Source organism: Siphateles boraxobius, unplaced genomic scaffold (genome assembly GCF_051911475.1).
Source record: "Siphateles boraxobius isolate OS27281-9 unplaced genomic scaffold, OSU_SipBor_1 33, whole genome shotgun sequence".
Taxonomy (NCBI): domain Eukaryota; kingdom Metazoa; phylum Chordata; class Actinopteri; order Cypriniformes; family Leuciscidae; genus Siphateles; species Siphateles boraxobius.
This window is the reverse complement of record NW_027508953.1, coordinates 6,708,495-6,721,190: the sequence shown is the minus strand read 5'-3', so window position 1 is coordinate 6,721,190 and position 12,696 is coordinate 6,708,495. Positions and strand designations below refer to the sequence as shown.

Genomic DNA, 12,696 nt, shown 5'->3' with positions numbered 1-12,696 from the left:
ACCTGTAGCATATAGGTTAGAAAAAACATCGTTTGGGAGGGTGGGTTGTACGGCAGGTTCCACCGATTCTCCATCAAGAAAATGTGAATTAGACGCGCTCATGGAGAGAGCGTCAAAATCTATAGCATGTGGGGGTTGGAAATCACTCTCATCCACTGGTGTGTTCTCAGTATGTGGGGCTGACACTGGAGGTTGAAAAGACTGAAGAAGACGTTTCATCTCCATCATTTCTGAAGAGAGAGAAGCTACAGTCTTCGATAACAAGTGTTCTGAAGTGTCTTTCTGTAGTTCAGATTTCTCCTTGCTCGGCGGAGCGCCAGCAGCTGCTGACGCGCGACGATTTTGAGCGCGTCGCGGCTGTTGTGCGAGGCTAACAGGTGAGTTAATGTCTAACTCAGCGAGGCGAAGCTGTCTCTCTGACATCGGTAGCATACTACAATGCAAACACGGATCAGTCAGGGCCTCCTTCAGATGTTGAGCACCTAAACATGAAGGGCATCGATCGTGTCGATCGTCGGGAAGAAGCGAATTCGGACACAACTTGCAACTTGAAACGGAGATGAGCGAGCTATGATCCATGACTCCGTCAATAACACGTCCTCGGTTAGCACCGTAGGCACTTAAAACTGTAATAACACCCACTGAGCAGTTCGGATTTTTTTTTTCGGATAGAACCGAAAATTCTAAAACATGAAACGCTGACAAGTAACTTAAGTCAAATGTGCCTTCGGAAGACCGCGAGGCATTCAATGACTAGCACAATGGCGAGTAACGCTATGCAATCAATCTAAGATATATTTATATATATATTATATAAAACAGATATAACGTAATAGGTTTGCAGTGAACGCAACCTAACCGCGGTCGAAACCAGCCACCGGATAGTACCGTGAAGCAAAGAGTATCGCCGACACAACAACACAATCGTATGTACTACTACTCACGTAGTGAAGAAAAATAATTCAAGATATCCGTCCTGATGACAGTGTAGAGCGCGCTGTAACAACTTGGGAGGGCGAATCCTTGCAACTCAGGTAAGCTGCACGGGACAGCGTGAAAAACAAACGACCTATCAAAAGCGAGAAAGCGAAAGAGGCTGGGCACCGAGTCGCTGTGGGTTATATCCTCGCGTCTCGGTCTGCGTCATGACGTGACTTTGTTGTTATATTCTTCTCGATCTATCTAGCTGGCGCAGCGATTATCCACTAGTGCTTTGCACTGCCTCTGGCGATCAGTAGGAATGAAACAGAACTCAAGCTATCAACAGTTGAAAACCCCATATAGTTCATACACTGTCTAAAACACAAAACTCGTTGTAATAAATTATTTTATTTATTTGCTTTGAGAGTGCAATATGTAATAGGTTGGCTTATAAAAGTTATTTGCCTTTTTCCAATTATTTATTACATTATTTTTCCAGTAAACATTTTACATTCACATTTGAGATTGAATGACATTCAAAATGTTCAAGGGCCATATTGTGAAGTGAATATTCTTATAAATGGGACTGTATCTCAATATCAAAATATGGACAAGAAAACCCTGAGAATGAGGACAAAAGCACCCAAATGAACATCAAACAGCTTAAAGATATCATACGCCAAGTACTTATTTTTACAAAAAAAAAAAAAAAACTAGCAATGTAAATCAAACAGCAACCAAAAACCAGAAGTGTAAACTATCAAACCAAAACATGTAAAGCAGACTAAACGTTTGACAGTGCAAAACTTCAGCAGGTACCTAAATCTTTGTGTTTCTATGATACCTTCAAAAGAGTGAAGGCATGTGTGAAGCAGATGTCATCCATTGACAGGTAAGGGAAAGTGAACTGTGCGCTGACTTCTTTGTGAGTTATTGAAATGAGAGCTCTGAAGAAGCTATAGGCTAAACGTGTGCCATGCCATTAAATATGCATATGCAACTTGAACCGTATCCCCAGAGACATCTGTTTCATCTATCTCAGCGGTTGTGAGCTCCAGTCCAAAGAGACTGTTTATTCCAACCTGGAATTATCAAAACTGAAGTCAAAGTTGAAATGCGTTTGCTCAGGTTTGACTGTAAACATCCTTCGTGGGATTTTACTTCACAAACATTATACAAACAAAATTAACAGAAATAGATACTTATCAAACAGATACAGGGTTGTCTGAATTAAAATGTCTCTCGAAATAGAAGGCACTTGACTGGAAGATCTTTTTAGGGGCTATGGTGCTTCTCTTTGTCCTGGATTGATCAAACTAATCAAGGAAGGAAAAGGAGGCTAAATAGTCTCAAAGGTGCTACGTTCCTCTACATTCGTCGGTGAGGGGATTGCCCTAGGAGGTCCTGTCTGTGGCTGGAAACTCCAGTCTTCACCATCCAGACTTTTCCGGCAGACAGGGCAGGTGTCGTGCTATTAACACAAAACAGCACAAAATGAGGACAGAAGAGTAGTTTCTTTTTCGTTTAATTTTTTTCATACGCTACATATCAAAAGATTGGGGTCACTATGATTTTTCTTTGTGAGAAAATTTTACTTTTATTCAGCAAGGACACATTAAATTGATCAAAAATGCCTCTAAAGACAATGTTACTAAAAATTCTCAAAAATTAAATGCAGTTCAATCATGATAACTCTCGGAATATAGATAAACAGCATTTATTGAAATGGAATGTAAATAGGCTTAGTCTTGGAGGGTTAGATCTGCTACGATGTTGCGTGAGTAAAGGCTACTGCTGAAACATGCACATAAATACAGTGAATAGAATGCAAGCTGCTATAAAGGTAAGTAGGGAGAAGCCCTGACAGATCTAATCAGGTGGTGCTGGGGAAGGTGGAGGTCTAGAAAAAAATCCCATGGCACGGTACACTGACTCAGTCAGCTTTAAAGGGTTTCAGAAGCAGCCATTCTCACTACTGTTTTGAAAAATGCTACAAAAGTGGGCTTGATTGAGTGCTGAGTGGAGATGGAAGAGGGAAGACTGACAACACAGCAATGCTCTCATGAAAAGCATCAAAGCTTCCCACAAATGCACGCTTCAATTTACCATTACACGCAACACAATATACATATGGTTTTGTAAACTCACCGTAAATTACACAAATACATACATCCTGTGACAGCTATAATTTAATGCACAAATAAATGCACATGAATAATTAAGAGACAAAGATGAGTCATCGATCTACATTAGTACAAGAACACATTTAAACCCGGAAGTAAAAAATTCCGCAAAAAAGTTTCGATCCTACAATCAAAACTAACGGATGGTAACATTGACTTCTATGATGTTCAACACACATAACTCTGTTCAAATCCCAGAAAACTTGGTTAACCTGACCCTTTTTTGAGAACCAATCAGCTGCTCAGAAGTTTCATGACTGAATTATGTATTTCAATGAATCCTGTTTTTAACATAATAATGAGGAATGTTTCTTGGGCAACAAATCAGCATATTAGAATGATTTCTGAAGGATCATGTGACACAAAAGATTGGAGTAATGATGCTGATAATTTAGATTTGCCATTACAGAAATAAACTACATTTTAAAAATTCATTAAAATAGAAAACATTTATTTTAAATTGTAATAATATTTTACAATAGTGAAAAAATATTAAAAATAAAAGCCTTAGTGAGCATTAGAGACTTCTTTCAAAATCAACCCCAAACTTTTAAACGGTAGCATAGGTTATTTTTTAGCACATACTTTAGTATTCCATGACCTCCAGTTTTCAAATATCATTAACGTCTGAGCACATTTCAAACCTGTCACCTCAAAAATTCATGTTTGTGGTATGACTGGGTGAAATGTTGTAGAGAAAAAAATGTGAAAGTCTCTTCAAGTAATGTTAACCACAATGTTTATTGTGCTCATAAATTCGAAAACTGACATTTTAAAAACCCCAGTGGAAATTCCCGAGGGTGAATTAGACTTCGGGTTGGTCTACAAATTGACGTCATGACAGACCACCTCTACAGGCTTTGATTATTAGTCCATTAGAGTAAGGTTGTTTTTCCTATGGCCACCACAAGAGGTCCTTCCAAACATTTTTGCTTGTTAGTCAAATATAACCAACGATTACACATGGCCACCACAATTTACGACAAGCAGCACTAAATAAAGCATATGTTTCGGTTTCATAAACTTGAGTCTGATGACAGAAGATCCACCACTAAGGTCGTTTTATGACTCTCTTACCAGTTGAAGCCATGGCACAATACAGTTGCTGTGAAAGTAGTGCAGACAGGGCAGCTGTCGGACAGATTCCCCTACAGAGTATTCCTCTCGACACACAGGGCATTCCAGCCGGCATGCTGTGAGAGAGACGGGGGAAAATATGCATGGATGAACACACAAGAAAAACCGAGAAAGCAATTGTGAAGTGCTGCATCCCAGTTTACAAAAAAATATAGTACGTTCCCATTAAAGTGCCCCATTATGATTTTTCAAATATTACCTTTCATGCAGTGTGAAATATAGTTGTTTGCAATTGTAAAATGTCTGCAAAGTTTCAAAGATCAAAGTGCACGACAAATAAAATTATTGTCTCCTAAAATAAAAGAATAAATTCTGAACTGTCGAAATGAGTCGCCAGCTGGTAGACCAATAACAAAACACTGGGTCATCTGACCAATCAGAGCAGAGTAGCCTTGTGGTAAAACGGGGTTTAGAGACTCAATCTTCAAATGAACCGTTTTCAGCACGAACCTTTGAGAAATTAGGTGATGTGGAATGTATATTATGAGAAAATGTGATTGTTTTTCGACCTTGGATAGAAGTAAACCTATTGTAGATTGTACTTGTTCAAGTGTAAACCTCCAAAACAAAGTTAGGAACCTTTAAAATAGCATAATAAGGGCACTTTAAGTAATGAAAACGTTCTTTCTGAATTTTCTCTGAATGTTCAAAATGTTATTTTTTTGTATGTTTTAAAAAAGTTTTTTCTTGGTTATTCAAACGTAAAGGGAACATTCCATTTTATAAGTATGTAAACATTAAGAGAACCATTACTTTTGTTGCCATTAAGTTAAGAAAATGTTATTTCTGAATGTTCTCTGAACATTCTGAAACAAGTAGCAACATTTAAAACATGTTAGACAAAGTAAAACATTTCAGAAAAAAGTTCGATGAACAATGTTTAAATAACGTTTTTGTGCTAAAATTTTGAGAACGTTATTAAAGACTAGATAACTTTGAACAAACATTGTATTAATGTTACTGGAAGAGTGTTTGTTTATAATCTTGAATGAACTAGCCAGAAAATGCCAAAGTTCTGAGAACGTTACCCGTTATCTGGGACGTTTTAAAAATTTGTGACTGAATGAACAAACGGATTTGTAGCTCAGCAATAAATAATTTGAGGGAAGAAATGTGAGTCTCTGGAAACATTTGACATGAATATGGCAAATACACAATGCACTGCTGTCAGAATCATAGAGATTCTAAAACAAGAGGTTTTAACACTTTCCAATGCACCCTCTTAAATTTATCATACTCAATACAATAGACTGCCAGGAAAAGCAAGAAAAACGCTTCCTGGAGGTGACCAGAAGTATGTGAACAGCCCTGTTGTGCTTTACAGCACTTAAAATGAAGTGTGCGTGGTGACTCAGAGGATTATGGGAACTTACCAGCCTGTTCGGAGGAGATGCAAACAGTGGGGAGAGATGAGATCATCTCCATCTCGGCAGGAGGGGGGCCGGTATTTTCAGACTGACCAAGCAACTGAAAGAGAACAGAAAAAAACATGATATTTCTAATGCTTCTTTAATTTTGGTAAAATTAAAATAAAAAGTCTTCTTGACTTTAGCTTGGGGACAAATTTAAGTGGCAACAGGCAAAATACTGCGAAGACTGATGAGGCTAAGTGCAAAAAGGTTGAGGACATGATGATTCATATCATCAGATGATGTCACCCATGACAGTGTGACTAACCTGTGTGATGACCACATCTAAACCTCCTTGTCCCCAAGCATAATCTTCAGGGTTAGAGTGTAGCATGCTAGTCCTGAGAAACAGGTTATTGATAAAACATTGGATAGATTTGTCGACTATTCAACAGAATCACAGTTAACCACAAAAACATACCATGAGGAGGGTTGAGAACCTGCACTGTCAGAACTGGAAAACAGACCAGCCAAAAACTGCTGGACAATCCTTAAAGAGACAAAGACAGTTTTGTTGCATATAAAAAAGAAAGAGTTAAAGTCTGTAATATCAGAATATAAGTCTTAATGATATATTTTTTTAAAAGAACAATAAATAGAAAAAGAGTGTGAGAGAGAGAAGGTAGGGGGGGGGGGGGAGAGGTAGGGGTAGAGAGAGGGAGAGAGAGAGAGAGAGGGAGGTAGGGGTAGAGAGAGAGAGGGAGGTAGGGGTAGAGAGAGGGAGAGAGAGAGGGAGGTAGGGGTAGAGAGAGGGAGAGAGAAAGGTAGTGGTAGAGAGAGAGGGAGGTAGGGGTAGAGAGAGGGAGAGAGAGAGGGAGGTAGGGGTAGGGGTAGAGAGAGGGAGGTAGGGGTAGAGAGAGGGAGAGAGAGAGGTAGGGGTAGAGAGAGAGGGAGGTAGGGGTAGAGAGAGGGAGAGAGAGAGGGAGGTAGGGGTAGAGAGAGGGAGAGAGAGAGGGAGGTAGGGGTAGAGAGAGGGAGAGAGAGAGGGAGGTAGGGGTAGAGAGAGGGAGAGAGAAAGGTAGGGGTTGAGAGAGGGAGAGGGAGGACGAGAGAGTGTGTGTGAGAGAGAGAGAGAGAGAGAGAGAGAGAGAGAGAGAGAGTGTATGTGTGTTACACACACTGTTACGTTGCCTTTGCTACTTTTGGAGTATCCTATTTACGGTTGTTTCTTTCCTGTTATAATTTCCAATTATCAATGTTGAGACCATGACCTATCTTTTGGATCAGGTAAATGACTAATGGTGAATTATTTAAAAAAAATATGCTGGAATATTTGAGATTCATTTTGCATCCAATAGGTGTTAAAAATAGCCAAGGTACTTAAAAACTAAAAAACTAGATTGATTTTAAAATATTTTTTGTATTTGCAGGTTAAAACAGATTAGTCAAGCCGAATCCCAGAGCCAAGTAAAAGAAACATGGATATACTAAATATATTATGAATATCGCAACTCTGCAAATCAACAGATCCTCTCTGTGCAAAAGAAAAAAAAACTATTATATTTATGTATAAAACATACATGTACATACAACATTTATGTACAACAAACACATTTTCATGTTCAAACTGAATGTTAAATTTTGACCTAATACAGATCATTTTATATTCTGTCTTGTAGAACTCCTAGAAGACAGCAGCTGTAACAAGTGTCACTACACACCCCTCCACAGCCTGTCCCTGATCCAGTCTAGAGTTTCGCTCCTGGCTGTTTTGCTGAGGGTGGAGCGCAGGCTCTGTGCAGTCTGACAAAGACTCCTCTAAAGCTACAGGTCCCGCAGTCCCAGAGGCAGGATCACCAACTGCTGCCTCGACCCCAGAGCGGCTGCGGGACGCGTCTGTGACCGTGGGGTCGGATAGGAGCGCAGAACGTTCCATGAAGAGCAGCTGCCAAAGCTAATCAAAGGAAAAGACAAAAGACTGATAGAGAAACAAAACTATGACCAACCCCCTAAGGAATAAGGAATATCATCTTATAGTATTATACCTCCGCAAACTGTGAGGCCATATCATCACTGCCATCACGACTCTGAAGAAGACTAATAAAACAAGTTTTACTCATTAAAAATGACAAACATCATAATTAAAAGACGAATCATTCATAGACGTAAACAGGATATTTTAAGTATAATAAACAGAGACACAAGCAATAACAGTAATGAAAAACGATTTAATCTTGATTATTACCACAGAATTTCTAATGGAAGAGAATTGGCACTGTCTGGTTACTTCCGGTTTCTGGGCTGGCTGCAGTAACACGTCTCTGTCCATGCGGCGGTGCTCACAGGCGAGTGCAGAATGAATGGGAATATATGGGGTTTCACCCCCAGAAATCCACTTTTCTCAGGATGTAATTTTTTGTCAAGTAATTTGAAAGTTGCATTCAAAAGGGGGGGCTGAGATAATGCACTCAGCTGAAAAATGCATTTTTAAGTTCAATAATAATCTGTTCTAAAAATCCGTTCAAAATGTGATGATGTCACATAATAGCAGAATGCTAGCGTGTTCCGGCCAACAACGACCAAACCTGTAAGAAATCGAAAGGACATAATTACTCGTTCATTCGACTTTTGGACTATAATCTATATTGAACTTGCTGAATCAACAATAAAATCTATGTTGATATAACGACAAGTAGGAGAAAGGGATACATTTAGCCGTCTAGCTCCATAGACTCCCATTCATTCTGCACTCGCCCGCGATCACCTTCAGTGGAATTCTAATGGAACTGCAACCAAGATGATATACAATGGGGCTAATAGGAAGTGCCAAGGCTCTCCGTTAGACGGGCTCTGTTATTACATAATGGCATAAATGCAAAATTCACCTGGAGTTCTCGGACACCTCTTCAATGAAGCCAGATTCACATCTGGGACAAACATATTCCTTTTAAAAAGATTAATAAACACAGGTAATGTATTATGTACATTAGTTCCAAACAAATTGCCTCTGAATTCGGATGTTGACTTTTAGGTTACTAAACAGGGCAAATTAGCGTGAAAGTGCAATCCCATAAAAGCGCAGATGGAAGAGGAAAGTTCTGCGGGTGATTTACTGACAATGCGCACATTAAAGAACACAAACACAGCCAGATCATTTCCATAATGCCCAATGCAATCTACCAAGAGCAGCGCAAATTAGTAGACATGTTTTTTTTGGAGTGTTAAGTAATAGTGCATATACCAATAAACTGACTAGCGCAATCCTAAGTAAATCATGTTGCGTGATTCATTTAAACACTCTCCACCCATAAATTTTGCGTCTGACAAGGAAACTCCTACAAATGCAAATGCAAAAAGGTCAGCTGCAAAAATAACTGTCCACAATCTTTTCGGTGCAAATTTTTCACTGCACGTCTTTAGTAAATCCTGACAGTAGTTTTTTAACGCCAAAAGAGTGTTTGCGCTGGCGCAAACTGTTAGTAAATCTGGCCCATAGAGGTTTGCATACAAAGTATGGGTTATCCAATGTTTGAAAGTGTAATAATACATGTAAAAACTAATGCTAGCAACATTAGTTCATGCTGGCAAAATGCTAGGATCATGTTAGCAACGTGCTAAATTATCCTAGTAACAGGTTAAAACATGCTAAGATCATGCTAGCAAAATGTAAAATTATGTTAAAACATATTAGCAACATGTTAAATCATGTTAGAAAAATGCTAAAACATTCTAGAAACATGTTAGCAAAGTCCTAAAACATGCTAGGATCATGCTAGCAACGTGTTAAATAATTCTAGCAATGCGCTAAAACCATAGACTGTAAAAAAAAAAAAAATAAGGACCTAGTGTCCATGTCATCACCCGTAGGTGTCTGGGGCCTCATTTATAACCGTTGAGTACGCACAAAACAGGCCCTGAAAGAGGCGTACGCCACTTCCTACGCACAAGTTGCGATTTATAAAAACAAACTTGACGGCAAAATTTGCGCACCTGCACGCAAACTCTGACCCATGCGTACGAACGTTTTGGAGATGGAGCAGTTTGGTGACACCGATGGTGAGCTGGAGTTACATGTCTTTTTGGTCACTTTTAGACAGAAAATCAAAAAAAAATTATACATATACAGAAAGATAATACAAATAAAATTTTACTCACCAAGCCTATCACATGAAGCAAACATCCATCCCTTCTTAAAAGCGCGTTGGGCCGTTTAGTGGAACTGAGGCATATACAGCATCTAACACTTCTAAAACCGTAAATCTTAATTATAAGTCCTAATCATAAATACAGTTCATGTTCACAATAACAGTTTAAATAAATAAAATAATGATTTAAACTTTGTTTTACTTCTGTTGTAAATATTTAGATTAAATATGCCATTCTGATTAATGGAGTTAAACACTTAAATTACATGAAATCATTACTGAAAAGTTACATTTTTTATAGGCTATTCAATAAATAGAAATATTTGTTGTGGATGCAATGCTTTTGAACACTTTTCCTCTGGCATCCTGTGTTTTAATGTTTTAACTACAGAGATAATTGCTTATCATGATAATAGCAGATTGTCTGAGAAAATAGTTTCGTGCAAATAATGCACAACAAGGTCAATCTGTTTCCATTAAAAACATAAATCAATTAAAAATACTCTTTGGCCAGTGGAAAAGATTGAGAAAAACTTTCTCCGAAATGTATTTTACACTATTTAATTTATTTATTCAAAAACAGGGCAAGGATAGGCTGCTAAATGATCAAATAATGTGACATCACATCCGCATTTCATATTTTCCTAATGTCTTGTACCTAAACATGTTATCACGTGGATGAATAATCATATGCAAATGATATGCAGATGAGGATATGCATAGTAAAACTAGGCGTTGTAAGCTCCATATATTGTTGTTTCGGGGAGGAGACGCATGTGCGCACAATCTTCCGCTGACTGGGATTTATAAAGTGAATTCTGCGCAGATTCCGTCGTACAAACGGTTTTATAATTCTGAATATTTTTTTGCGTACGACATTTTTGGCTTTCTGGCGCACGTACACTTTAAGTAAGGATCCTACGCACAGTTTTATAAATGAGGCCCCTGAAGAGCATTTTTGAAGCACAAAGTGGGCGGAGCCGGCTAGTAGTGACAACAGTGGCAATCCACCTGTCACTCAAGTGGCCACGCCCTTAATTATGCAGAATTTAATATAATTAAGAGGCTTAATGTAATTTAAACGGGTGAGTTATAAAATAAATCCACCCCCCTCAGGTGTCATGAAGGGGAAAATTAGCTATATAGACCAAAAACACTTTGACCCAGGCTGTAAACATTTTTTTCTGCTGTAAAGTTGGGCACATTAACATGAGGGGTCTATAGCATTGACTCTCTTTTGGAGCCTGTCTCTAGCGGCCAGTCGATGAATTGCAGTTTAAGTCACTTCAGTGTTGGATTCAAGGTATTACATATATCAACCTTCCTGAGAGACTGGAAGGTTGCCGCTTGGCTAAAACATGTTAGGAATAGGATCACGCTAGCAAATTGTAAAATAATGTTAAAACATGCTGATAACAAGTTAAATCATGTATCATCAGAATCATAGAAATGTTAGCAAAATGCAAAATCATGCTAGCAACTAAATAAAAAATGTTAACAATGAGCTAAATCGTGCAACATGATAAAACTTGCTAGCAACATACTTTCACACTTTCAAACAAGGCTTTGTCAAGCAAACATAAACGTTTGTCCCAACAAACTTTACTTTCTAGTTTATTTTACTGTAGTTTTTACTACAAAAAGCTATTGAACATTCCCATTGTTGTTGCCCATGAAAAAAATACAATAAATTTGAACACATATTTACCTTTTGTGACAACATACCCCAATAGTTGACAGTGCTCTATTAGACAAGTTGCTTCAATGGAACTTGCATTAAACAGCCTGTTACAGGAGTTACAAGTTTTGCAGGGTCAGCAAATGCTGTATTGTATTAAAACACTGGACAGCTATTCCCAATCTAATATTTAGTGTAAAATAAAATGTAAAAATAAAATAGTTGTCACACTTTTTTACTGTAGTGAATAATTCTCAGAATGGATTTTTATTTTATTTTACCATGGTATTGAATTCAAAAAGCTATTGACCATTTATTGAACAGCTAATTGAACACACATTAACATTTTGTCTAACATACCCCAATACTGACAATAATGACTATGAGGCAAGTTGTCATAATGAAATTTGCCATTAAAAAGGCTTTCATCTAAATTAAAACAGTACAAATATATTAAGAAGAAAAAAATAAAGACCACGCTGAGCTGAAATACAAAACATGTGTTGTGGTCAACAAAACTGTATTGTTTTAAAAGACGTGGGTGACAACCATAGACTTTAAAAAATATGACAACTTGCCACAATCTTTTACTCATGAAAATACCTTTGTCCTGAGAACACAGTGGAACTTTTCAGTTTTATTCTACCTTCACTATATAGTTGACCCTTGTATGAATGTATGCCAGGGTAATTTTATAGCGTCTCCACTTGTTTACCCAAAAGATATATTACATACACATCATGCCAATAAATGCACTGCATGTGTTTCTGCTTGATTGCAGACGATGGAGTCTGTGCTAAATTTGGCATCAGTGTGACTCCCAAACTTGGATACCGAATCCCTTGCAACCATGGCACTCATCACAAATTCCATATATCGTTTAGTCCGCAGTAAACATGAAAGACATTCCCCCAGTATATAACGTTACTAATGCGCGTGAACTCATACAAACACGGCATGTATAAAACAGTACTGTATGTTAACTTAGAGCTTATAAGTTATAAATGCAAGAAGGAAAACTTCGATTGTGTTGAGGCTAATGGGGTGAGCAAACCACAAACGCAGATAAATGCTCGTTAATGAAGTGTTGCTGGGTACTCACCGGTAGTCTGGGGTCGAAATTTTCACCTTTACAGAAATGACAGAAGAACCGGTGTCGTGGGGTAGCAGAAGCCTCCGCCATCTTTACTCAATATAGCTTATAGACCTATGACGTTACGTACCACATTTGGAAAGGAGCGTCGGTTGTCAAGGAGACGCGTCAGACCAATCAATGGAATATT

At 38.2% G+C, this 12,696-nt stretch overlaps 1 protein-coding gene across 2 annotated transcripts; it reads right to left on the bottom strand.

Moving 5' to 3' along the window:
* Window positions 1–1,310: 1,310 nt before the first annotated feature.
* rnf115b (ring finger protein 115b) lies at window positions 1,311–12,618 on the bottom strand. 2 transcript variants are annotated; one of them, XM_077195221.1, is made up of 9 exons: window positions 12,516–12,618; window positions 8,476–8,534; window positions 7,636–7,687; window positions 7,312–7,544; window positions 6,072–6,140; window positions 5,919–5,991; window positions 5,615–5,708; window positions 4,182–4,297; window positions 1,311–2,392 (listed from the first exon to the last, which is right to left on the bottom strand). In XM_077195221.1, the coding sequence occupies exons 1-9, from the start codon at window positions 12,594–12,596 to the stop codon at window positions 2,261–2,263; spliced, it is 909 nt and encodes a 302-aa protein (XP_077051336.1). In that variant the 5' UTR covers window positions 12,597–12,618; the 3' UTR covers window positions 1,311–2,260. The 2 variants fall into 2 exon arrangements, with proteins under 2 accessions (XP_077051336.1, XP_077051337.1); XM_077195222.1 differs by lacking the exon at window positions 12,516–12,618 and adding an exon at window positions 11,444–11,520.
* Window positions 12,619–12,696: the final 78 nt, after the last annotated feature.

Bases quoted from the DNA above. Each gene is read 5' to 3' on its own strand.
- rnf115b (XM_077195221.1), bottom strand. From the start codon at position 12,596: ATGGCGGAGGCTTCTGCTACCCCACGACACCGGTTCTTCTGTCATTTC. The intron at 7,545-7,635 runs GTATAATACTAT...TCCTTTGATTAG, and splicing joins TGGCCTCACAGTTTGCGGAG to CTTTGGCAGCTGCTCTTCAT. The intron at 2,393-4,181 runs GTAAGAGAGTCA...TTGTGTTAATAG, and splicing joins TTGTGCCATGGCTTCAACTG to CACGACACCTGCCCTGTCTG.